This window comes from Tauraco erythrolophus, chromosome 2, assembly GCF_009769465.1.
Source record: "Tauraco erythrolophus isolate bTauEry1 chromosome 2, bTauEry1.pri, whole genome shotgun sequence".
NCBI classification, from domain to species: Eukaryota; Metazoa; Chordata; class Aves; order Musophagiformes; family Musophagidae; genus Tauraco; species Tauraco erythrolophus.
Genome location: NC_141466.1, coordinates 46,219,152 through 46,246,839, shown reverse-complemented (window position 1 = coordinate 46,246,839; position 27,688 = coordinate 46,219,152). Strand labels below are relative to the sequence as shown.

General features: G+C 40.2%; 1 protein-coding gene across 1 annotated transcript in view; it reads left to right on the top strand.

The window, feature by feature from the left end:
* AGPAT5 (1-acylglycerol-3-phosphate O-acyltransferase 5) overlaps positions 1 to 27,688 on the top strand; it is a 64,874-nt gene that overhangs the window by 10,166 nt on the left and 27,020 nt on the right. Inside the window, exons 2-5 of the mRNA XM_086608335.1 lie at positions 8,444 to 8,513; positions 8,725 to 8,840; positions 15,398 to 15,487; positions 26,084 to 26,174. Coding sequence (XP_086464461.1) covers positions 8,444 to 8,513; positions 8,725 to 8,840; positions 15,398 to 15,487; positions 26,084 to 26,174 — 367 coding nt within the window. The remainder of the gene's footprint in view (positions 1 to 8,443; positions 8,514 to 8,724; positions 8,841 to 15,397; positions 15,488 to 26,083; positions 26,175 to 27,688) is intronic.

Here is a 27,688-nt window from a genome sequence, read left to right as displayed (position 1 = left end):
GCCAAAATCTTAAAATTGTATAAATCTTGAAGTTGTATTTGTGGCAAGTCCTGCTTTTTTTTCTGTCACCAAGACTGAAACACTGAAGTTATACAGATGCCTTTCTTTTAAGGTTCCTCAGATACCTAATGAGTTCAGGCAGGAATTAAGTAATTCTGTGTACTTAAAGCAAAGTTCCCAAACATGCATAGCCCTGATCAAAACCCCAGGAGCAAAGCTCCTGAATCTACAAAGTACTGTCAAATGATATTTAACATATACTGGCAAGACTGGGACCTCAAAAAAAGTTTTAGCTGTTGTTTTTGGGTTTTTTTTTTCTATTTAAACGAATGAAAACCGAAAGGTAATAAATTACAGTACCTCTCTTTAACTTGATGAGTTACAGCACAAACTCAACTTACAGGATGCATCAGTTCAGTCCTCTCTACGTACGCATATCCCCACCACTTCTTTGGAAAAGATGATTTAGCAGTTGATTTTCAGAATAGAGAATCCCCACTCCATAGTTATACCTTCTAACAGAAGCGAGCAGCGTGTTAGGGCGGGATAGGATTTAAGATGTGTAACTGCTTTCAGTGGGCTGGATTCTGGTGATTCAAGGCTGGCAGGCTCCGTATCTCAGATCTTGTGAATCCCTTTCTGCAGCGCTGAGCATGATGTTGCTCATCTGTTGACAGCTGTTTCATTCCTTTTACAGGATTGTGAGGAGTTTATGGGGTTTTTTTAGAATTACAGTTACCCTATTAAGAGCATTCAGAATAACAGGGAATGTTGGCATCATTTAGCCTGCTGCTGTAACTAGATGTTGAGTATAAACTTTTTAGTTAACTTTTCTCTGTGAAATTCTTTGAGCTTGTGCTCTAAAATAAGTGTGGTAGTTATTGCTGTTTATTTGCTGTTCATTTGATTTCCTTCAGTAAGCTGATGGCAGTGAAACTGTCAAGATTTTTCTTCAGACTGCCTGCAGTGAAAATTATTTAATTCGTTATAAAACTCTGGAAAATTAGACAACTAATTTCTTACAGCCTAAATATTTGCAAGTCTTTTTTATACTCAAATACAAAAAGTAGTCAAATATGTACAGAATAAAAGACTCTCAAGCTGTATTTTTACTGACATAGATATTATAAATACTAATATATGTTTTCATTTGCTCACAAGGTAACTGCATTTCCTTCAAGATTTTTTTTGATTCTGATTCTTCCAGAAGGAGCTTTCCCTTAATTCACGGGTCAGCTATCCTTAATTCAGCTGAGAAACTGTAAAGCCTTTACAGTTAGGATCGAAACTAGATTTCTTCTATACACGTAGCTAATGAATGAAGTGTAACCACTCATGTTTGTAGCAGTTTGTCAGTTTAGACCATAAGACTAAAAGCTAGTATGAAAGCAAAAATGTACAGACTTCATACTTAACATCAGATGGTATAATTCAGTCTTGCATAACCTGTATATGTTGCTAATACAATCTTCTTACAAAAAGTAAATAAAATGGCAGTAAATGTATTTTTGAAGTTCTCTGCTTTCTGGTTTAATCAGTGACTGATGTAAAAAAAAAGAAATTTGAATTACATATAGGAGTCTTCTCGATATTCCCCAGAGCCCAGTCTCTTGGCAATGGTTTTCTTCGCTGAACCCCAGTAAAATACATAGCTGCAGAATATTTGAGTGAACTCTCTGCTTCAATAAAATGGATTGCATTGTGGTTTTATGGTTTGATGCTGAGCCTGAGCAGCAGACTTCAGACTTGTGCAATTATGTATTGAGCAGGTAGTCTCTTTAACTAAAGAGGTTATGAGGTGTAGCAATAATATGGCCATTACCTAAAAACTGTATGTGACCTAAAGGTAGTTTTAGAAAAATGATAGTTGAAGGGAAACTTCCCCCCCTCTCCCTGATTTAGAGAAAAAGCAACTAAAAACTATAACATGAAAGGCCTTTCTCTTTCTGTCCTATTCATATTCCTTATGCTATAGGCAAGTGAAACTCGTTATCTGTTGGATGTAAATAAAAGTGCTTCTCTGTCTTCTGTGAAGAAAAATAAACATTTGAAATTCTTACAGTAGGACACCTGAAAACATGAGAAACTTGTCAGCACCCATTTGTATCCTGTCTTGAGCCTGCTTCTTGTCAAACAGGGTAAACAGATTCTGTGATCTAAGGTACTTTCTCTGGAAGCTCAAAGGACTGGTTGTGTCATCAGGCATGGCAAGGTTTTGGTGGCAGGGGTCTGCAGGGGTGGCTTCTGTGAGAAGCTGCTGGAAGCTTCCCCCATTGACAGAGGCAATGCCAGCCGGCTCCGAGATAGACCCACTGCTGGCCAAGGCTGAGCCCATCAAGGAGAGTGGTAGTGCCTCTGGGATAACAGATTTAAGAAGAGAGGAAAAAGTTGCTGCGCAACAGCAACTGCAGCCAGAGAGATGAGTGAGAATATGTGAGAGAAACAACTCTGCAGACGTCAAGGTCAGTGAAGAAAGGAGGAGCAGGTGGTGCAAAGCAGAGATTTCCCTGTAACCCATGATGAAGACTATGGTGAGGCAGGCTGTCCTGCAGCCCATGGAGGTCAATGGTGGAGAGCCTGTGCTGGAGCAGGCTGCTGGCAGGCCTGTGGACCCGTGGAGAGAGAGGAGCCCACGCTGGAGCAGGTTTGCTGGCAGGACTTGTGACCCTATGGGGGACCCACACTGGAACAGTCTGTTCCTAAAGGACTACACCCATAGAAAGGACCCACACTAAAGCAGTTTGTGAAGAACTGTAGCCTGTGGGAAGGACTCATGTTGGAGCAGAAGAGAAGAGCATGAGGAGTCCTCTTCCTGAGGAGGAAGTAGTGGCAGAGATGAGTGATGAGCTGACCACAACCCCCATTCCCCATCCTCCTGCACTGCTTGAGGGAGAAGGAGGTAGAGAACTCGGGCGTCAAGTTAAGCCTGGGAATAAGGAGGGGGGCGAACGCTGAGGCATTTTAAGATTTGACGATATTTCTCATTATCCCACTCTGATTTGGCTGGTAATAAATTAAACTAATTTTTCCCAAGTCAAGTCTGTGTTACCTGTGACTATAATTGGTGGGTTATTTCTCCCTGTCCTTATCTTGACCCGTGAGCCTTTTGCTGTATTTTCTTTCCCCTTCCCAGCAGAGGAGGGGTGTGATAGAGCAGGTTTGGTGGGCACCTGATGTCCAGCCAGGGTCAGCCCACCATAGCAGGTTTTCAGACTAAGAATCTAAACAACTTCCCATAAGATGCCTGCAGCAATGCTGCAGAAATTGGCTTTCACAGGGTTACACGTTGACTTCAGAAGCCGTGTCTGATAGTCACTTTTTGTGTGATGCAAGCACCACCCTTTCACCACAAAGTTATGTACAGGCCTTTTAACAAACAGATGAGAAATAGGTCCTAGGATACTATTTATTTTAATAAACATTCACATTGTAGTAGCGCCCAGCTAACAAAAACACTCTTGACCCAAAGAGCATGCAATCCCAGTTATAAAAGTATTCAGAAAGAAATAGCGAAATGAAGTGTGTGTTGTGAGGATAGCACAGCTGAGTATATGAAGTTCATGTGGTTGTTTTTAAGTGAAGTGTCAATGTCTTGGATGTTATGTTTCTCCTTTCTTTCTCTAGGAGAGGGAAGGAATGTTCTTCTGCTATTATCCTACTGGTTTTGTCCTTCTTTCCAGTTGCTATTGCCTGTGCTTGAAGGTGACATTTTTCCTGATTGGAACGCTCCACCTTGTCCACAAAGTGCCCCAGTGCACCTCAGTTTTAGAATCATAGAATGGTTAGGGTTGGAAGGGACCTTAAAGATCATCTAGTTCCAACCCCCCTGCCATGGGCAGGGAAACCCTCCATTACACCAGGTTGCCCAAAGCCTCATCCAACCTGGCCTTGAACACTTCCAGGGATGGGGCATCCACAACTTCTCTGGGCAACTTGTTCCAGTACCTCACCACCCTCAGAGTGAAAAATTTCTTCCTTATATCTACTCTAAATCTGCCCTGTTTCAATTTAAAGCCATTGCCCCTTGTCCTATCACTACATGCCCTTGTAAAAAGTCCCTCTCCAGCTTTCCTGTAGGCCCCCTTTAAGTACTGGAAAGCTGCTAGAAGATCACCCCGGAGCCTTCTCTTCTCCAGGCTGAACAGCCCCAACTCTCTCAGCCTGTCTTCATAGGAGAGGTGCTCCAGCCCTCGAATCATCTTCGTGGCCCTCCTCTGGACTCGTTCCAGTAGCTCCATGTCCTTCTTTTGTTGTAGTAACAGCAAAGTAACAGCATCGTTCTGCAATTCACACCTGGTTTCTTTGAACAGAGAAGGGAGGAGGGTTAAGAAGTCTCAGGAACTAAAAACAAATGTGCTGGTAGACATGTGATAGGACATCAGATGAGATGGACCGAGTTTTTACCACCAATAACCTGTGCAGGCAGGTTAATGTTGCCTCACTGCCACTGAAGAAGTGCCAGATATTCTTACAGGTCAGCTCCTGCAGTGCTCTCATTATCAGCCACATCCAATTATCATATTAAGGTAATCTCTTTGCTAGGAGTTTGATGTGGTCACCAGTTGACTTGCAAGTAGGTCTTCTGATAGTGTGATTACTTTTACCTCTTGAGTTATTTTTGTCATGGCCCTGTTCTCTGAGCTGATGTAGCCAGGGTGTGATGAAATGATCTATTTAATTTTCTTTGGTATGTGCAGATTTCATAAGCAAGAAACAAAACTCAGACTCTAAATTGAGAGTGTCCACCTTGTTGCATCTGTAAACAGATGTGAAAGACCCATATTAACAGTAGTCATATTACTCGTTGCTGTGAACTGGGTTGTGAAACAACCAAAGCATGGCTGAGACACACATTTTAATGTTCTATACCCAAGTAATGCTTGCAATCTTAGACTGTAAATGTGCATTTTAAGTGTTTTCCCTCAAATCTCAGCTTACTTTGGCTTGCTGTGTTGCTCTTCCTTTTAACATATTTTCTTTCCTTGACTTCATTGTGCCTTTTTTTTTTTTTTTTTTAACAAAGCAGCGCCTATTCAAAAGAATAGGTTCCTCAGTTGCTTCATTGTGACAGACAGGACATTTATCTTCTCAGTCTTTCAAGGTGATACCTAGGTAGAAGGTATGTATACCGTGGCATTTGGAGAGCTGTGCATAAGATACCTGAAGCACTAGGTATGTTAGCTTCTGAAACTGAAAATTGCCTCCCAGGCATGTCCTGCAGCGCTTCCCTGATGCTGGCTAGTGAGTGCCCTGCAGAGGAGAAGACCATCCCCTCTGGTGCTCTGTAGGCCCCAGGATCAGCACTGTTCTTCTGAGGAGGACTGGGATCTCTTCAGGTTGCTTCAAAAGAGGCACACGCACAAGCTGGCACTGTGGACACTTGTTTCTGCATTGCCATCCCTGGTAAATCACTCAAGTGCTTGCCTTCATTGTGGTCCCCAGATCTCTTCTGCTCCAGCAGACCGAGAAGGAGCCAGAGACTGCACAGTCTCTACAGCAGGGAATTCTGCAAAGTTAGCTACAAAAAACGGCACGGAGTCAAGAGGTTTTCTGGACGAAGAATGCTGTATCGTTTCCTTCTGCAGCTATAATATACATTAGGTGCTCTGGTTCACCTAAAAGCATCAGATTGCCAGAAATTGAAGGTTTGCCCTGAGGAGATTCTTCCCTTGCTTATCCACAAGCAGGTGAATTCTTCAGACATCATCTCAGAGGGAACAGAGCAACGTGCCTGCAGGATTCAAAGCTCTTAACTGTTAGCCCTCTGTTGTGCAAGATCTATGAAAATTTCCAAGAACACCACAATAAAGCAAAACCACTTCATTTTCGGGAGGGCTGTGTGGCTGCCCGCAGAGTAGGTGTCTCCTGCGAAATCTGAAGAAGTCTCTAGAGAATGCAGGCTGAAAGCTGCCATTCTTAGCGGATTGTACAACAAACAGTTGTATCGTCAGTTTGTAGCTCTGGGTTCCTAGCTGTGAACTTCTGATGCGTGAATAGCTGTTTGCTGGCCTTTTGTGAACTGTATAAGCTGTTTCTCCAGATTACCGAAGTGGGCAGTGCTGAAGTGAATGATGCTGCAGTTAAAGCTGTTGCATCCTCTTAGGCTGAGCCATCTGAGCAAACAAAGCAGTGTTTCAAAATATTCTCACTCCTTCCTTTGCTTTGAAATAAAATAGCCTGGGTTTTGTGTTTAAGGAGAACTCATTATAAATAGGAAAAGATAGATTTTTTTATTTTTATTTTTATTTTTTTTTGTCCTGTACAACAATTTGGCTATGTATTTTATCATCAGTAAAATATTTTGGTCCATTGCATGGAAACATGTAACTGTTACAGTAAGACTTAATGGTGCACACAGAAATTGCTTACAGTAACAACGAGCAGCTGTTCCTCTGGGATTAAAAAGTGAACTAGATCCAATCTTACTGAAATAAAAAATAATACAGATTAACTGTTACATTTGGCAGTCACAATCATACATGCTTTTTAAGGGAATAATCCTTTATATTTGTTTTTATTCATGCAATAGTCACAAGTGAATGCTTTGAATTGTGGTTCTGATTACACTGCAGTTTTAACTTTGTACATTAGAGCAGATTTTGTTTTGTTCTTACTTTCTTACATTTTTAAAAAGTACAGATAGCGTTCAGGACCTTCTGGTTTAATGATTTGTTGTATTGGGCCTTTTTTTTCTTTGCCTCTAAAACAGTCTTTGCCAGAAACTGCATAGTGGAGCCTTAACTTGAAATTAAAGAAAACAGTATTTATGGACCTAATGAGTAACACTATTGGAAGAATGAAGCTTCAACTCCATAAGTGAGAACAGGAAGATAATTTTTTTATTTCAGTGAAATTTTTGCGCCTCAACGCTAAGATCAGACCCTCTGACTGCCACCTTGCACTAAATAGTATGTGGTACCTAGAGTGTCAGGGGAAGGTTATAGATTCTTCTAGAACTTTAATGAGAAAATCACTTCTACAGCTTTTCAAAATCTTGCTTGAGTTTCTTGGATACTGTTCAGAATATACTTGTCAACTGACTGGTTACAAATAATGTTAAGATTTATTGTGCATGCCTTTTTTTTTTTTTTTAAATAATTCAAATAAGTAATGTTCTCTTTACTGTATGCTGGATGATGTCACGTTCCCATATTTACTGAATATCTCAGTTTGCCAATATTTGGTTTCTTGCCTTGAAAACAAAATTTGATAAGCAATGCAGCTGCATTTTCAAAGAAGAAGGAACAGCATGAATGTAAAACAGACAGCTTTATGTGGGGCTTTTACGCAACATTACAATACAAGGTGTTACCCATCTGGTATCACAGGTTAACTGAGAGGTGGGCAGGCTTCCCAGAGACCTTCTGTAAGAGTCAATACCAGACTTGGCATACTAAATGATAATAATCAAGATCTGAATATTAGATCTTCCTGAATAAATTCCCAGATAGTCCGGACTAGAGAAGTGGTGATAATAAGTGAGTAAACCTTCCAAATAGCACTTTGGTTTTTGGTGAATGGAGTTGCTTGGAAGAAGAGTGTATGTTTAACACAGCTAACTTCTAGAAACAAGGAGTATAGCCACTGGTATTCGCAAGGTGGGGGAATGCTACCTAGAATGTACTGGTTGGAAAAACTAAGCTTTGTTAGATAATGAAAATATTTATTAAACAGCTGCATGGATTCTTCAAATCAGAATTGAAATGGTTTAATTAATTTCTGATTTTATATTTGTAATAAAAGTAATTGAATTAATCCGTTTTAAAAGCTGGCTTGGATTACTGCTTCAGCATCTGGCTTTGTAGTCATGCTCTCAGAAGGTTATTTCACCAGTAGGCAATTACCTCTTGGGATGGAAGCTGTAAGGTTAAAGGGTATCTTTAATGTGACAGAGAAAAAAAAACATAACAAAACCTGCTGACTGGAACCTGAAGACCAGTTTAAAGACACCCCTCAAGTTCATGCTTTTTTGTTCATTCTTGGTGGTTAAAATCATGGCAAATGGTTGAGATTTTGTTCTTGATCTAATCCAGGAAAATTTACTATTTCAGATTGAATGAAAAGGAATGTCTGGCTGAAGCATGTCTTATTCATTGGATGTATAAAGTTAAATGGTGGTTGTGTAGATATCTATGGTTCCTCTTTACCTTTAATTATATTAATGTGGGGATCTTGTGGATGTAGGTCAGCTTCCATGGATCCAGTTCTAGGACTGAGGCACAAGAACAGAATAGCTTTCTTAAACCCTCATTAATTAATATACACTGCTTTGTCAATTGTATGCATAATGGGTACTGATGTGGTGATGGGTTGTTTTTCTGTTAATGGTGTTAACTTGCTGGCAGTTTTCCTAGTAAATAGCTAATTACTGCATTGGATCTCATCACTGCCTAATGCAATAAAAATAAATTATAAAGTAATACTACGTTTCTTTTTTTTTTAGATAATAATCTACGGGGATTTGCCAAAAAATAAAGAAAATGTAATATATTTATCAAATCACCAGTGTACAGGTTTGTATTTTCTGATTGTCTACCATTTTTATAGATTTAAAAAATCTACATGTCTGTTTTCTGTGTTTCTTTCCAGCCTTGCCTCAGTGAGCAAGAACTTTCAAGTTTAGAAATCTTTAATGATATTTATATGTGCAGCATGCACTTTTTGTTTCATCAGTGGCATTTAAAAACTAATTTAACTAAACATTTTGGTCTTTTGTCTTTGCAGTTGATTGGATTATTGCGGATATGCTTGCAGTGAGGCAGAATGCTCTCGGGCATGTCCGGTATGTCTTGAAAGATGGATTAAAATGGCTTCCACTGTATGGGTGGTATTTTTCACAGGTAAGCCTGTTCACTTTTTCCATGCTGTTTGTGGGTCAAATATATGAGATGTACCTTCCTTCCATTTGTGATACATGCTGGGAAGATGCAGTTCTGAGCTGACGCTTGTTTATTTGAACGTGAGAGTAGTTGGTTTCACTCAGTGTAGTTAGATGTGTATTTTAGTTGAGAGACATTATTAAAGAATCAGTTTATGTTTCTAAATGGATACTTTTTATGGACCATGTTTATTACTAGAATTAAAACTGCAGAATCTATTAGAAGCATTTCAGAATATTCTAGAACTTTGTTCTTTTTACAGTCCAAAAACCCACTTAGCATAAGTGTAAACAGACTCTTTTTTTTGAAGTATGGGTTGTTTTTTTTATCATGCCACAAATTGGAAGTAAATTGACATTGCTGTGGTCTACTTTCTTATTTTTCAATTGTTTGGTTTAGCACAACATAAAAGAGGAAAATTGGACCTTAGTACAGTTTGGAGGAAAAGCAGATCCCGGGCTCCGTGAAAGTGTTGATGGTTTGGTTTTGGACTTCAGTTAAGCAAAAACTTGGGTCTGACAGTCTTCTTGTTACTACCTTTTACTTTCTTCTCTTCCTGCATAATGCTCCTCTTGTTCCTTTTAGTTTGAGAGCTCAACCTGATGTGACTCAAAATTACACAGTTACTGAAGAAACAGTGGGCCATGGTCACTGTACAGCCAACATACTGAGTGGATGTGATTTTTAATCTAAAATGATGGAGAACGGTGTAGATGGCTTTACCTCCCTAAAATCCTCTCTGAATTTTTCATGTCTGTTCTTTGCATTTTCTGAAAGCAGAACTGTTTCTATATAACAAGGAAATAATATGTAGAGGGGACATGTTTTTGGAAGTATTGGTATATTTACTAGGTGATCAGAAATAGCTTCACGGTATTTATCTCAGGATTTAGATGGGTGCTTAGTTGTTAGAATAGAAATGGATTATGTTTTGGCTAACTGTTCCAAAGTGCCTGTTCAATAAGATTTTTCTCCTTTGGCTTCTGTCTTTGATCTTTACCTGTTCCCTGAACATTAGTCTGCTTTCTGCCCCCCACCCCTACTCAGGCAAAGAAAAGCAAAAATACTTCAAAAAACACTTCTAATAGAATTAGGCAGTTTGATTGAATTGACTATTAGCCCTGTCCAAGAGAATGGGAGGGATACTGAGATAAATACTACACTGGGTATGATTTGAACTATATATTATTTTGTAAAGGAATATGTGAGAACCTCATGAAGTTCAACAAGGCCAAGTGCAAGGTCCTGCACGTGGGTCGGGGCAATCCCAAGCACAAGTACAGGCTGGGAGGAGAATGGATTGAGAGCAGCCCTGAGGAAAAGGACTTGAGAGTGCTGGTGGATGAGAAGCTCAACATGAGCCGGCAATGTGCGCTTGCAGCCCAGAAAGCAAACTGTATCCTGGGCTACATCCAAAGAAGCATGGCCAGCAGGTCGAGGGAGGTGATTCTGCCCCTCTACTCTGCTCTCATGAGACACCACTTGGAATACTGCGTTCAGCTCTGGAGTCCCCAACACAAGAAGGACATGGAGCTGCTGGAGCGGGTCCAGAGGAGGGCCACAAAGATGATCCGAGGGCTGGAGCACCTCTGCTATGAAGACAGGCTGTGAGAGTTGGGACTGTTCAGCCTGGAGAAGAGAAGGGTCCAGGGAGATCTTATCACAGCCTTCCAGTACTTAAAGGGGGCCTACAGGAAAGCTGGGGAGGGACTTTTTACAAGGGTGTGTAGTGATAAGACAAGGGGCAATGGATTTAAACTGAAAGAGGGCAGATTTAGATTAGATATAAGGAAGAAGTTTTTCACTCAGAGGGTGGTGAGGCACTGGAACAAGTTGCCCAGAGAATTTGTGGATGCCCCATCCCTGGCAGTGTTCAAGGCCAGGTTGGATGAGGCTTTGGGCAACCTGGTGTAGTGGAGGGTTTCCCTGCCCATGTCAGGGGGTTGGAACTAGATGATCTTTGGTCCCTTCCAACCCTAACCATTCTATGATTCTATGAAGAGTTGACAACTATAGACTTACTTTACTCTTACCCTCATCCTTGGCTGCATGTTCCTCTCTATTTCACCACTTGCACACTTGGATCCATAAGTAAAGTCAGATCAGTTGATTGCTAGAACCAGCAAAAGGGGGAAAGTTTTGAGTTTATGGCCATGGGTGGGAACAAGGGAGGAGGCAGGATAGCACGTTTGTGACCATTGACACTGAAACTTTGCCTCTGAGAAGCTAATGTAAGTTGAATCAGATTTAGAGAGCATTGAGTGAGGGGAGGTACGCATCCATGAACTGCCTAATTAATGTGCTGAAGAATAGGAAATGCCTTAAGCAGTGACCTTTCCCAACAATCAGATGTTGCCTTCTAGCTTGGGTGTAGATACCTGATTTGAATAGAGGTTCATAGCCTTGGATCATGTCACATAAGATGCCCGTCACTAAGGTATGAACTGTCTCACCATTTTATCTTAGAGCACAGGTGGTGGTTGAGGTTGCTACTGTCTGTTCGGTGCGTAAGAGGTCAGAGTCCCCCAAGATATTGGGAGATCCAGGTGCATTATTTTCAGCTTGATTGTTGAAAATGTTTGTTGTTTTCTGGATGAATGTCTTAGTAAGTAGGCTATAAATCTAGACTGAAGCATGAGTGATTGCCACCCTGTCTTCTAAAATTGTTGTATTTAGAAAAGAATATGCTGCAGAGAAAATAAGAAAACTGTTCACAATTTATTTTTATTGGTGGGTTTGCTATCCAAGTCCCCTAAATAAGTATGGACTGTGACACCCTGTCATACCTCACTGAGGCTATCCATTGGGAGAAAATGGGCTTCTCTGTTGTCTAATGCTTGTCGCCATTAATGACTCTGGTTCTCTATGGTTTTCCACTAAAGTCACCAGCCTGCTGCATGGAACTATTTTGCTCTTTGTCCTTGCCTGTAGTCATTACGTTGGTAGTGATTTAAGTCTGCCCTAATTAAAATACAGACAGGATATATATTCCATCCACTAGATATCCAGAAACGATTTTTTTTCAAGATTTTGGAAAATTACTCTTGCTATCTGAAACATCCGGTGCTCAGTTTCCTGATGACTATATTGACTGTTAAAAGCAGGTTCCTGTGGAAATTAATCTGATTGTAGCCTACGTTTTTAATTAAGACGTATATTAAATATAATCTGTTCGACTTTGGATTCCTCAAAACATAAAACTTCTACAAGATTCAGTGGAGGATGATTATATATATATATATTTTTTATATGTATATATATATGTTTAATTCAGTGACATAAATGAAAGGCAGCTTACTGACAGTGGTTATGTGTGTGTGTTTAAATGACCGAGACGGGATGCAGCAGGGCTGCAGTGCAAGCTAATAGGTATTTTTATTGTTTTTATCACACCAAACAGTGCAAAAACATAAAAACACTTCCTGCCCTTCCTGTTGATGTTCTGTCAGTGATGTCACTTACACTCCACTAAAAGTTTCCAGAGGCACGTAATTACGCCATGCTCACGGAATTCATATTCCCTACCTCAGGTAAACATCCTGTTTGGAAATAAACGTGGTCTGGATGTCCAGGAGAGCAAAATTCAGGCACAAAGGAAGTATATTTGTAAACATAATCCATTGTTGACTGAGAGAGGGGCTTTTAAAGTACAGCGGAAAAAAATTATAACCTTAAAAACAGTACTTCCAGAAATATGTTTTGAAAAGCGTTCATATATTTGATCTCTTACTGAAAAGGAAATGCAATACAAATTGGGGAATTTGAGCTATATACAATTGCATAACTAGCATTCTTCTCTGGAGGCAGCTCTCTAATAGCAAGAAAAGAAAAGAGCCACTTAAATTAACTTGTTATGTTCCAGATTTGATTTATTAAGTAGAGCCATTTCTTTTCATAAAACTGGCTTTATTATTTTTGGGTGGATCTGAAATTTTTTTTTTGCCCTATCTTTCTCCACCAAAACGCAGCTAGCTCCTATTCATCTTATACCACCTGGTGACAGTGGGATGTAATTTTGATAAATATTTTTGGTATCCCTGAGTTTGCCTGACTTTTTAACATAGGAAGTATGTCTTTGTCTTTTCTGTTATTCAGCATCAGCTTGTGCAACCTTTTGGTTGTTACTGAATTTTAGCCAAGGATTTAGCTAGTGTGGCATCTTGCCTGTCTTTAGCTTTGTAACCTGGCACCATAGGGAAGCTGACATATTTATGTAGTTGGGTTGTATGCAGGGAATGGTGATCTTACAGCATGTGATTTGTCTGTTCTTACGCTATGTGACTGTACACTCGTATTTACTTGAGAAGTACAAGTCTATTTCTGAGCATTAAAAAGTCTGAGGTGGGGATACCAAACCTGTCTTTGGTCGTGCGGTGTCCCTAAGCAAACTGTGCAGTAGTAACTTGATTTCTCCAGGTTCACAAATTAAACAAGGAAAAGATGGTTCAGTTTTTTCCCAGTTTACTGCAGCTGGTTAGTAATTTGATAAATAAGGGAAGACTTTGATTCCAGCCTTCTCTCATTTATCTAAACTTAACTAGCTGAGCTCACACAGAATGATGACTTACCAATTAGGTGGAAGTCTTGTGTAGTAGATGTGTTATTTTTCATACCAAACTGAGTTTGCATTTTCTGAGGGTGGTTGTCATGATTAGTGTCACTGTACAGAATAAGACTTCTACTTCCCTTTCATAGAATCATAGAATGGTTAGAGTTGGAAGGGACCTCAAAGATCATCTAGTTTCAAGCCCCCTGCCATGGGCAGGGAAACCCTCCACTACACCAGGTTGCCCAAAGCCTCATCCATCCTGGCCTTGAACACTTCCAGGGATGGGGCATCTACAGCTTCTCTGGGCAACCTGTTCCACTGCCTTTAATGGTGTCAGATCTTAAAAATGGTCCTACGTGTGGAGTGTGTAGATAACACGTGGCTCTCTACTGTGTAGCTGATGGAACATTTTTCTCTTGATGCTGTTACCTATCCAGGACCGGTAAACTGCTTGTGGGATGATGCTGGTACGATGCTTCAGCCTGCTAAAGGCCAAGCTTGGTGGACTGGAGGATTCTGTTCTTGGTTTTGGTCCCCTGCCAGCCACAGCAGCACAGCTGAGTGTCGCAGCTGGCTGCTTCATCTTGGAAGGGAACCACAGACAATAATCTTAAGGCAGGATATTTAATATGGAGTTAATGTACCGGTGACTTTCTGTTCCTTGTCACTGCAGCTTTTGGAGAACAACTTAAAAGTCACATCAAATACCGCTAGCTAGGCAGCTGCATGGCCATCTTTACCTGCCTCCTCTGCCTGCCTCTTCCAAGCCCTCCAAACTTTCTTCCTGTTCATACCATGCAAATAAGATAATAGCTCCCCCCACGCACACCACCACCCTTGTTTCTACAATGTACTGTATCTTTTCCTGAGATGAGACATTTGAATGAGGTTCAGCTCCTAGTAGTTTTAATCTTACCATCACTTTTCTGTTAAAAGCATGTAAAACCATAAATGGACAGAAATTATCTGACAAATCCTAATGCCAAGAGTCAGGGCCGGCAGAAAGTTATGGAATCAGTTATAAAACTCATGAAAACAATGTAGCTTGAAAACAAAATTCTGTTATTTGGGAGCTATATTTTTTTTTTTCAGGATTTCATTTTATCAGTTCATTTTGGAGCATGCTTGTCTATATCCTCTTGTAGCTACACCATAGATAAAGTGATGGAAGAGGGAAATGATGAGGCAAATTTTATTTCTTTATAACCCTCTGTCTTTGTGCGTGCTTTGCCATAGTCCTTTTACTGAAGTTTGTGATAAATTCTGTGGAACAAGTTATAAAATGAATCTTTTCCAGGAAATGGTTTAACTTTTATAATGGTTTTCAGTGAAAATACTTCTATAAAATCCTTTGCCTTCTCAAGATTTTTGTGTTACTTATTCCATTATTATCTTAGTATTTAACTCCTTTATTAAAAGGTACATTCTCTAATAAAGTGCATGGAAGTTTTCAAGACCTACACTACTTACTTTTGTGCTATTCATAAATTTTGTATGTAGAGGTACGACACTTGTAATTCCAATATTTGCATTAGTCACTAAGAACGGGCACATAAAATTGAAAACATTGACCTGTAAGTACTTGTATCTGAGTAGCTTCAGTTGTGTAACTTTCCCTTTATGTACAAGTTAAGCTGCTTGACAACGTTGTTGAGAATAGATAGATCCCTGAGGTCTGTTCCAGTCCTATCTACCAGTTAATTATTTAACGCCTTTAAACAAGACACTTCAAGTGTCTCATGCTTTTTTTTTTTTTTTTAAATCTGATCTTTATTTAAATAGATCTTGTGAACTTAATACATGCAAATGTAAAATTCGTTTCAAGTGCTTTCATCCTAGGAGAAAGTGTCTTGTAGGCAATTTGCAGCGTGAGTCATAAAGGTGACTTGTCATCTTGTTTGTTCTTCTATCAACTGTTCTACATAAAACTGCTTAAATGTTTAATACTTTTTTTCTTTTTGTTTGTTAGCATGGAGGAGTCTATGTAAAAAGAAGTGCCAAATTCAATGAAAAAGAAATGAGAGAGAAGTTGCGGACTCAGATGAAAGCCGAGACTCCGGTAAGATTATACCTTCCTTCTCCTCATTTCTTTGACTTGTTTAATGGCAAAGTCTTATTGGAGAAATGAGCCATGCCCAATACCTACAAACTACAAGACGGTAACCATAGAATTGTTTTCTTTATTTTTACAGTTACTTTCTGTGATTAGAGTGATACCTCTAATTAAACTTAGGAAAATTTGACTAGTCCTTTATGAATGATACGAACTTCATGATTCTGTCTGTAGAGGGCAGGGGGGATCTAGGCTAAATCTTAGAACATGAGCTGTAGCACCTTCCTTGTTAGTGTTCCCGGTGTTTCAGAAGACGACATTTTGACTAGTGTGCTTGTCAGAGACTGGTGTTGGTGACTTCTGAAAGTCGAGAACCATTCTTACCAAATCTTAATTAGTCATCCCAGTGATCAATCATTTTTAGTGGCAGTGACATCTTAGAATTGAGTAACTTTGTCTGCTAAGCCTAGAGGAGAAAAAAAAAAAATCCCCCAACCTCCTGATAATTTTCTATTTGAAGAATGATTGTTAGTGCCAAGTGACTTTTCTCATGACTCTGTGTATGGTTTGTGGCTCAGTGGTTAGAATCACTGTGCTTCACTTCCATTACTTGCTGTGCATTAAAATGTTTTCTGCCTTTTTGGCTAGACTTGAGAAAACCAACTCAGCAAGCCTTGATATAGAACAGTTGCATGTTCATTTTATTTAAAATTATGTGATTAAGACTCGCCACTCCAAATACTAAGTGGCAGACCTTTTATAAGCTGAGGCTTAGGTAAAAGGAGTGCATAGGTTGTTTTGACCTTCATATTAGTCATCTTTTTTTTTTCTCTTTTTTCTTTTATGGAGAGTGTGTTTATTATTTTGCATGTGTTTGTGTTGAAAAAGTAAACTGGCGTTACACTAACTGAGAGGCTTAAATGAATAACATGTCCCTGTTTAAAACAGTGCTCAAACTCATTTTGTCTTGAGCTACAGTCTAATATGAACTCGGTGGTTTTTTGTTTTTAATTAAGATAAGAAAGTGGATCCACTTCCAGTTTTTAGCATGTAAGTTGTAAAGGCCAGAAATACAACAACTAAACTTTTGCTGTCCAGATCTGATCCAATGAGAAGATGGTCATATTCAGTAGTGGTAATTTGTGCCCACGTTACCGGGGGGGTGGTCCTGGGATGTGAAATGGTTGCGTTGCGTCAAGTTATTTTCTGTATGTCAGTGGCAAAGATTCTGCTTGCTGTAAAACTTGCGGTGTAATGGAATAAGCAAAGACAAGTTGCAGGATGTATGAAACATATTTGTAGTCATCACCCTAAGCAATTGCTCCCCCTGCAGAGCGCTCGTTAAGTTCGCTTTTGTTTGGATGAAGTGTCCTAGCAAGGTGGTTTCCTGCATAGGCCCATGGATTTCTTGCTAGCCAAAGCAGCAGCTTTTGCTTGAGTCAGGCTTTCTGGCGTCCCTCTGCACCCCTTAAAATAGAGGGGTTTGTTGTAATAATAACGTTTTGATTGTGGTAAGAGTCTTGATTTGAACTCTACATTAAATTAGTCTCCTTTATAGAAACATGGATTTTTTTTTTTTTTTAATACAATCTTAGGAGGATGTGCCTAGAAATTCATCTAATTCTGCCTGTCTTTGGAAACCTGCAAATGATGTTCAGTGTTGTTGCAGTGCTATAAATTGACTGGACAGGCTAGTGTGTGATTTTAGCCCAACTAGAGTATGCAAGGGGAGGTTTAAGCATAAAGCTTTTCTTTAAAGCTACGTCCACTGTGGGTTCTGCTTTCCATGGTGAATATCTACATGTGATCAATAAATGAAATAAATCCAGAAGGCTGTTTTTGTGGAATCGTCTTTGCCCTCCCTCCTCAGTTGTGTGTGGATTGAAAGTCTATACATAACCTATCTAAGTTAATGCCAAATTGATTTGTGACCACTTGGATACATTTTTTTGGATGTAATTTGGCTATCTGGAAGTTTGGTGGTGTTGGAAATGGGCACAGAACCTGGACATGCTTATCAGGCAGTTGTTGCCATTTTCCTTGTGTTATCTATGGTAGCAGTATAGAAGAGAAATCAGTGTAACTGCTGCAGAAATGCATACTGTTTTAAATCTCTTTCAGTCAAACCACATAGGGAGTGACACTTAAGTTTTACAAAACCAAAGCTGTCAAAAGCCTATTTACTGAGACAAATGTTTGCATCTGCTGGGGTAAAAGACACAGACCATTGAGTTGTCATTTGAGGGAAGAGTAAACTTTCTATAATCCACTTTATCTGAGAATTTAAATGCAGATGCTGTAAATGCCTTTTAACCTACAATTACTACTGGGAGAAGAACATGATAACCTGTGTCCTTCCTGCATTATTCATGAAGAAACTTTGCAGTTCTGCAACTTAGCGTGACATTCACAAGCAGCCATATTGATTTTAAAAGGAAAATATTTTAATCAGTAAAGCAAGGACGCCCTGAACTCATCGGCTTCATGCGAAAATAATTTATTTACTGCTCTGGAATTTTTATGAAAATTTATGCACTGGATGCTACAGCTCAGGGTGGGCTTTTCCTCAGTTTAGTGAGCAGCTGTTGTTGCTTAGACATTCTGTGCGTACATGGTGGAGTTCTTCCTTTAATGTAGTGTTAGAGAAAAGCTTGTCTTTCAGCTGCTAAGGAAAGAATTATATGCCAATAGAGAGGAGATGGACGGGAATCTGTGTTAAGGGTCACTTTGTTATTTACAGTTTCTCTCCACATACAGTTTAAACAAAAGAATCGAAATGATTAATGTTCCGTCTGCCTGGAGCCGTCCCTGTTGCCATTAAGAAACTGAAGACATGTAGGAAGGCAGAATCAGTCTTCTGTTATAGTTAGTGTAGAAAGCCCTTTACTGGTTTACTGTGGTCCTTTTTTTTTTTTTAATGAAAAGTAAATTGGAGGTGGAACGTGGACAAGAAAAATATAGCTGCCTCCTGGTCTCTTATATTCACAGCCGAACCAGATTAATGATCTGGTGTGCCTCATTTTGTGTAGGGACAGGGGACTGCGTGATGCTCCTTGCTCACCTTGTCTTACTTCTACCCACCTGCCTGCCTTAAACAGACCCTTTTCCTGCCCGGCTGTTCACAGTTGGTCCACCCTTCATCCCAGATGCAGCGCAGCAGTATTAGACACACACAAAACTCTGATGTGAGACTGAAACGCTGTTGCACCTGTGTTTTCTTAGTAGGGATCTTGAACTAATAGATTTTCTTATTTATTTCTGGAAATTACTTTGCTTCTCAAACCATCGTTGAGGTATACACTCAAACAGTTCGTTACTGGGCCTTTTGTTGGCGAAACTCACTTCAAGTGATGTGATTTTGTTTAAAATTCCATAAAATCTGGCTGATTGTTAACGAATTTCAATCTTATGTCTTGTTGTGAGAGCAGACACTGTCACACAGTTTGAAGGACACTGTGGTGTTAATTTTGTTTTAATGTAAGCCATAACAAGTTAAACGCATTTCTCAGTGTAACAATATATCCAACGGACACTTGATATACTCAATCTGCTTGTTTTATTAAGAAAGTTAACTCTTCTGCATAGCAAACTAATCAGTTTGATAACTGAAAATTTCTTTTTATCATACATCGAGAGTAGGAAATCTGTGTTCTGAGATGTGGGATTTAACCCGGTACAGCCAATAGTTAGCTGGTTACTATGTGTTTTGTTTTTGTCATTCATTCAGTTACAGAATAAAACTCTGTTATGTGAAGCAATGCCAATCAAACAGTAAAGTCCTGGAGGGGACAGATACATGAATACAGCTGCTTATAAGGCTTAATGAAATTATTTTGTCGTATAGTTACTAATTTGCAAATCCCTAGCAACTTCTTTGTAAGTCCTGGATATCCTTGTCTGCTTTCCTCACATCAGCTTTTGTGCTTCATTCCAATTATACCAGAAATTATTTATCATGCCATATCTGTATTGGGTTTGCATGACAACGTTTTGGTAGCAGTGGGGGCTACAGGGGTGACTACTGTGAGAAGCTGCTAGAAGCTTCCTCCATGTCTGACAGAGCCAATGCCAGCCAGCTCCAAGACAGATCCACCACTGGCCAAGTCCAAGCCCACCAGTGATGGTGGTAGTGCCTCAGGAATAACAGATTTAAGAAGGGGAAAAAGTTGCGCAACAGCAACGGCAGCTGAAGAGAGGAATGAGAACACATGATAGAAACAACTGTGCAGACACCAAGGTCAGTGAAGAAGGAGGAGGAGGAGGTGCTCCAGACATGGCAGCAGAAATTCCCCTGCAGTCTCTGGTGAAGGCCATGGTAAGGTGGGTTGTCCCCCTGCAGCCCGTGGAGATTAATGGTGGAGCAGAGATCCACCTGCAGCCTGTGGAGGACCCCACGACAGAGCAGGTGGATGCATCCAAAGGAGGCTGTGACCCCGTGGGAAGCCCGCACTGGAGCAGGCTTCTGGCAGGAGCTGTGGACCCATGGAGAGGGAAGCCCACGCTGGAGCAGGTTTGCTGGCAGGACTTATGACCCTGTGGGGGACACACACTTGGAGCAGTTTGTGGAGAACTGTAGCCTGTGGGAAGGACTTGCATTGGAGAAGTTCAGGTTCATGGAGGACTGTCTCCCATGGGAGAGACCTCGTGCTGGAGCAGTGGAAGAGTGTGAGGAGTCCTCCCCCTGAGGAGAAAGGAGCAGCAGAAATAATGTGTGATGAGTTGACTGCAGCCCCATTCGCCATCCGCCTGCACTGCTGGTGGGGAGGAGGTAGAGAATTTGGAAGTAAAGTTAAGCCTGGGAAGAAGGGAGGGTTTGGGAGAAGGTGTTTTAAGATTTAGTTTTTATTTTTCGTTATCCCACTCTGATTTGGTTGGTAATAAATTAAACTAGTTTCCCCAGTTCGAGTCTGTTTTGCCCATGACGGTAATTGGTGAATGATCTCTTCCCATGAGCTTTTCATTATTTATTCTCTCCCCTGTCCTGCTGAGAGGGGAGTGATAGAGCGGCTTTGGTGGGCACCTGGCATCCAGCCAGGGTCAACCCGGTTATTGATCTGAGTGTTAATGTTTCTCATCCAGTTCACCAGCAGCATATCTTCTAGGCAGTGGTCTAAATGGATTCAGACCAACTTGGCTTAAGTGCCAGCTTCTGAGTCTGCTCAAAACCAAAAGAGAAGCACAGCAGAGATGTAAAAGCAAACGAATACCTGTTGAGAACGACAAAGGCGTTGCCAGGGCATGCAGAGATGCAGTTAGAAAAGCAAAAGCTCAGCTCAAACAGAAATTGGCAGAGATGTCAGAAACTACAAGAAAGGGTTCTTCAGGTATGTAAACAACAAGCAGAAACAGAAGGAAAATATTGTCCTGCTGATAAACAGGAGAGGTGAATTAGTCACCAATAACACTGAAAAGGCAGAGGTTGTCAACACTTTCTTCACCTCTGTCTCTACCAGCAGTGTTGTGCCCCAGGCCTTAAGAACAAAAACCCAAGTTGATGCAAGCACAGACTCACCATCAGTGAAGGAAGAGTTGGTATGTGAACTATGACAGGAGCTTGACCCCTACAAATTGATGGGCCCTGACAATATCCACCCGAGGATGTTAAGAGAGCTGGATGACATCTTTGCAAGGCCGTTCTCTGTAATCTTTGAGAAGTCATGGAGATAGGGGTATGTCTCAGAAGGGTGGGAGAAGGCTAATGTCGCCCCCATCTACAAGAAGAGCTTAAAGGAGGATCCAGGAAGTTACAGACACATCAGTCTTATTTCAGTCTCTGGGAAAGTTATGGAACGAATCGTCCTGAGGGCTGTCACAAGTCAAATGAAGCATGTGATTGGGAAAAGCCAGCATGGATTCACCAAGGGTAAAGAGTGCTTGACAAACCTGGTCGCCTTCTATGACAAAGTAACCTGCTTAGTTGGTGTGAGGTGAGTGGTGGACATTGTCTACCTGAATTTCTCCAATTCTTTTGATACAGTTTCCCACAGCCTCCTCCTAGAGGAACTGATGTGTTATGGTCTAGACAAGTGGTCTGTTTGGTGGGTGGGGACCTGGCTGACAGGCTGCACCCCAAAAGTGGTGGGAAATAGCTCCTTTTCAACCTGGCAACCTGTCAGAAGTGGGATCCCCCAGGGATTGATATTGGGCCAATGCTGTTTAATATCTTTGTGAGTGATCTGGATGATGGGATCAACTGTACCATGGTGAAGTTTGCTGGTGATAACAAACTGAGTGGGGAAGTAGACACTTTGGAAGGGAGAGCCACCCTGCAGGAAGACAGGGATAGGCTGGAAGAGTGGGCTAACAAGAACCTTATGAAGTTCAACAAGGACAAGTGTAAGGTCTTGCACCTGGGAAAATATAATTCAGGAGTGCAGCACAGGTTGGGATCTACCCAGCTGGGGAGCAGCTCTGTGGAAAGGGACCTGGGGGTCCTGGTGGACAACAAACTCAATAGGAGTGAACAGTGTGCTGCTGCTGCAGCTAAGTGAGCCAACAGGATGCTGGGTTGCGTCAACAAAGACATCACCAGCAGAGGTAAAGAAGTCATTATCCCACTCTACTCAGTTCTTGTCAGGCCACACCTGGAATAGTGTGTTCCCGCTATGCAAAAAAGGTATGGATAGGCTGGAGAGGGTCCAGAGAAGGGCCACAAAGATGATCAAAGGACTGGGAAGCCTGCCATATGAGGAAAGGCTGAGAACTGGGTTTGTTCAGCCATGAGAAAAGGCAGCTTAGGAGAGACGTTATCACCATGTTCCAGTATTTAATTATACAAAGAAAATAGATTCCTTTTTTACAAGGAGTCACACGGAAAAGACAAAGTATAATGGTTACAAGTTACTCCTGGGGAGATTCTGACTGGACACAAGAGGAAAACTTTTCCCAATGAGAACAATCAGCCATTATAATAATCTCCCCAGGGAAGTGGTGGATTCCCCAACATTGGACACTTTTAAGATTCAGGTGGACAAGGTGCTGGGCCATCTTGTCTAGACCATGCTTTTGTCAAGAAAGGTTGGACCAGATGGTCCTTGATGTCCCTTCCGACCTATTATTCTATGATTCCATCATATGAATCTGTCTAGTTGTCAGGATGCAGTAGTAACATTGAAACTAAGCAAATTCAGTGTTTAATATAATTTTGAACTTCGTAAATAAAAATATTTAATTATTTTCCCCTTGTCACTCACCCAGGAACAGCACAGTAAATGCAAGATATCTTTAATCAATAGTTACCACTTGATGTCCTATGTTCTTCTACAGAGTGGCAGCTGCTCACTCCAGGACACTCTTCAAAGCCTTGTCCTCAACCAGGTTTTCTCTTTATCGCCTCTTCTCACTGTATGTTTTTGGTATCTGGGCTGTGTTCTGTACTCCAGGGACTCGTGTATTGCTTCATGCCCCTTTCCCCTGCTGCATCCATACCGACTCCTCTTGTAGTACTGTAGTCTATCTCAAGGACTTCCTAGGCTGCCCTACTCTTCCTCACAAAGTACAGCCCCTCGCAGTGCTATTGCTGTTTCTTTTTGCCTGTGAGACCTTGACAACACTGGGGAAACGAATAGAGTTGCCATTTGGGTGAAAGCAGTTGTCACCGTCCGTTCATTTTGTTTGTGGATTGTGGCAAGTTCACTGACATTACTCTGGGGACTCTGCAGGTAACCCCTGCCTCTTTTATGGTTTTCTGGCTCCAACAAGAACCAGTAGGGTTCTGCTAAATGGATCCTGATCCACTCCTTGAAGCTTTGAATTGATGAGAGAGAGTCAGTATATCAACACCCACCCATTACTCAGAAACAGGAATGAAAGTACCATGTAACTGAACTCAGGGACCTACTCTGCTTGGGTTAAAATTGGTGTATCAATGAATCAGGGCATAGGGTAATGCAAAATTTTCTATGCCATTTTCAACACGAGCACTGTATCTTGCAGGGACTGTGATAAAGTGCATAACTTTTATGTAGCTAATGGACTAAATGAAAGATTCTGTATAAAAAAAAATTGCCCTAGCTGCAGCTCGTGTTTCCAGGCAATTAAAATGATCCTACAACTGAACAGTTCTTAATCCAAGTTCAGGGGAGCTTATTTAGTTATTAAAATCTTAGAGATTTGTATTTCTTATAATCTTTGGAAATAGTGCTTAAGGATTTAGCTACTGCTGCCCACGGTGGGAGAAGAGAAAAGCCAGTAGATTTGGTAAGCTGAATTGCACTGGCAGAATATCTTTGTCTCGTACAGGACTGTACGTGAGTATAAGTAGGACATCTATTTACATTCATGAATTTTATTCAAGTAAAATAGTCCTAATGAGCTACATACTAGGTTTGTATATGCAGAATTTAAAGCAAAGGCCACTTCTCTGTCTTGTTGGTACGCTTTCAATTCAGAGATATTCAGATTCTGGTCAATAAACCTGTTTGGCTGCTTGTGTTTTAGAGATTTACAGGAATAATTAAAATATAATTTCAGCCTCTACTTTGCATTACGCACGTAGGACTGGAGTTAAGTCGATACTCTTCTCTGTTGTGTAATCAGCTTTTGGTGGCTGATTATCTACTTTGAAGACTAGTAATGTTGTTGCATGCTTTTAAGTACTGACCTCTGTACCAAGAATGGTATTCCTAATCCCGTGTGCTCCACTTTCTTTGCTCTGTCAGTTATTGCCTGTTACAGCCACTGTCTTACCCTTTGGAGCTGAGCCGGCAGCGTTTAATGAGGAGGAGAGTAACCTCATCTTGAAGTACCCTTTTAAGGATCGAGATTATGTGATGTGAATATAAGCACAATTATAAAAAAAAAAAAATGCATCTGGATTTGAATGTCATGCCCTTTCCAGCTAACTCGGAAAAGTTTTAATTAGTCACTTAAATATCTCAACAGTGTACTTCACAGATGAAATGTATACATGACTGGGAGAAGTGTGGACTGCAGCTGGGTCTGAGGATTCCTGTACTTACCTCTGTGCTTATGCTGTCATGTTATAAAAAGAAAGCACCTCTTAAACCCATTTTCTTTTGTTCTTTCCCTACCAAGCTGGTCCTTGAACATTTTGGGACTTCACCTGCCTCTGCAATCTTCCAGTTCTCCTCAAACATGCTGTGACAAGTACAGCCTTTTCTCTTGCTCTCTTTACTGCACTCTACTGACATCTGGGGTTTGCTATCCTTCTTTTTTTTTTTTTTTTTCCTCTTTTGTCTGCCAGATTCTAGGCTATGTAGTCAGTTCTCCTCTTTCTTGATGTCCTGCTGGCTTTACTGGTTGGCACAGTTCCTAGATTTCTTCCCTCCTCTGCATTTTAGCACATCTTTCAACCAACCTTGCTGTGGGGTGATTCTGGAGAGTTCGCTTGCTGGGTCCTGTCTTTCTGCATTCAGCTTTGTCTCTAGCTGTTCCGCAATCATTAAGTGCAAATACGAGCACACTCTGATGTTTTGTGTGCCAGAAGCACAAAGTTATATTTCTGTGTGTCTGAGTTTTTATTTAACTTTGCATCTTTTCACGATGTGCTCTCCCACTTGTCAGTGTCTTCCTGTATTCACTGATAATCCTCCTTGGACTGTTTAGTAAATTCACTCTTTTTCTTTCAAGTATTTCTTGAGACCCATTTCTGCAAAGTTAACAAATTAAGTAGTTAGTTTAGGCACAGTAGGTATGACTTTACTGTGAATGTGTCATGTTCAGCTCCATGCTAGTTACCATTTGTGGTCGTAGCCTTTTCTTCTGCAAATGAGCCTCCAATATGAATTTTCACTGCTTAACTGATGTTTTGCATCAACTTTGTATGTAGAGATTATGTAAGACACAGCAAAAAAAAAAAGAGACGGAGATGGAAACCTCTGTTCTGTTTCAAAAGCAAATGGAAAATTCGTCAAATTTGACTGCTTCTATTTGGGTACATAATTTTGCGCTCAGATATGCAGTTACTTAAGCAACTTTTACCTTTGTAATGTTTGGGGAACTCATATGCAGTTGTTGCTGAACAGGCAAGCAAACTAGTTTACTTGGGAAATCTAACCTTGTAGACACAGATGCTTAAAGGAATGTGACTTTAAAGTTCAAATTATGCTAAACTATGAGTTTAAGTTCATGATATATTTAATATCTAATGCAGTGAGATGCATAAAGGCACATAAGGTAGCTGATCTAGCATAATTTCAATGAATAGTATTTCTGATTATGAGTGGAATTAAATATTTTAATATAAGGAAAGACGATGAAATATCAGTATTAAAGAAAAAAATTGAATTTAAGTCATCTGTGACATATTTGACTGTCTTTTTGAAATCTCTTCTTATCCCACTTAACAAAACTGATACTCTTCTGATATCAGCTGCTCCTGACTTGCTCACTTTTTTTGACGTATACTATCTCCCTTCCTAAATCACCTGGGCAATTTTCTGTGGTGTATATTCAGAGAAAATTATTTTGAACCTCAAACATTAAGTTTCTTAGAGCTAAGAAATTTTAGCTCAAGTATTCAGATTTTCTTTGGATCCTTACAGTGATCAATGGTGTGAATTATCAAGTGATGATAATTTCTGTAATCGATTTACATACATTACAAGAACTTGTCTGTTTTGTTTCTTTTTAATCCCGCAGATGTATTTAGTGATTTTTCCAGAGGGGACTCGTTACAATCCAGAAATACCAAAAGTCATTGCAGATAGTCAATCATTTGCTGAAAAGGAAGGTAAGCAAAAAAGTTTTGAAATCATTCTTTTGTTACGATGTTAACATACGTTATATAAAATTGTTGTATAATGTGAAGATGATCTCACCTTAACTGGACTATTAAGCCTGCCTGATTAATACTTAAGGGCTACAATAGCATAAACCACTGTTTTTCTTACCACAGAGTAAGCTTATATAAAGACATTTCATGCATTTCACATTGTGCAAGAGTATTAATTCTCAAAAAAGCTCTCTTTAGTTTCTATCTATATCTGTGTATTCAAATCTTTTTCATATCACTTCTTTTCTTGCTCCTTCAGGGACATAAGAATTACCTACACTGGATCAGGGCACTGTTCTATCCAAGTTGACATTATAACTTCAATTACAGTTGTTACGTGATATAAAGAATGTTTTGTGTAGAGATTCTTGTGCCTTAAAAGAAAAAGTCTTCCATCACTTTATTTTTCATTAATGTTGGTATTACCATGGCTTTTTGGTTTTAGTCCTCTCTTACTACCTCTTCCAGTCTCACCCTTCCCTGGTTGAACTTCATTCTGTGGTGACTTTGATTGTTGGTGTCATCTCTATAGCCACAGATGGAACTACTTAATCTTTGGAAAGACTTGTGAAAAATCCCAAGCTTTTTCTTTTTTTCTCACATCATACGCACAATACGTGTAAACTTTTAAGTCCAGCAGTTCCATGAACATGTTTCCTGGTTTTGTTTTTTCCTGTTGACCAAAAGTGAAATAATCTACTCTGAAGGTAAACAAAGAATAACAAATAGGTCTGGTAAATTCATTTCTGTGACACACTGAAATGAATTCACAAGTCTGTGAATCAGCCTGTTGATATCATCAAGCTATTAAGTATTGTTAGCTCTTGTCCAAAAGGATATATGCTTTTCTTCTCCTCCTTGGGAAGAATGGAATTTGTTTGCGTGTACAAGCAGGAGAGCTTAAGTCATTATGTATTTATTCATCGCTTCAGTTTCCTGTCGGAAATGAAAGTCAAATGTTTCATTTAGGTTGGCGGTTCTTTTGAGAGTTCAGAGGGGATGTTTGATAGAGGTTTTTTCCCTCTCTTGTCCTTTTTCAAGGAAAAGAAAGGGCTCTTGTTGTCATTATTAATATTTTAAAAAACCTCCTAATTATATATCTCTGCAGTCTGCAAAACAGTAAATCACTGCTTTTGTGCTTTAAGAGCACCTGTTCGTTTCTTCTAGTGCTTTTCTCTCTGGTATTAATCTGCTTTTATACTGTAAGGGTTACTCATTTTAAAAACTCTCAAGACAAATATTTACTAAACAAGAAGCATCTCCAATTCTAGTGCCGAATCCTCTTGATCTGCTTTTCCCCACTGCTAAATTCTTTTGTTGGTGGTCTATCCTCAACTTTTTATATGGAAATAATCCTAGAATCGTAGAATGGTTTGGGTTGGAAGGGACCTCGAAGATCATCTAGTTCCAACCCCCCTGACATGGGCAGGGAAACCTTCCAATAGATCAGGTTGTTCAAAGCCACATCCGAC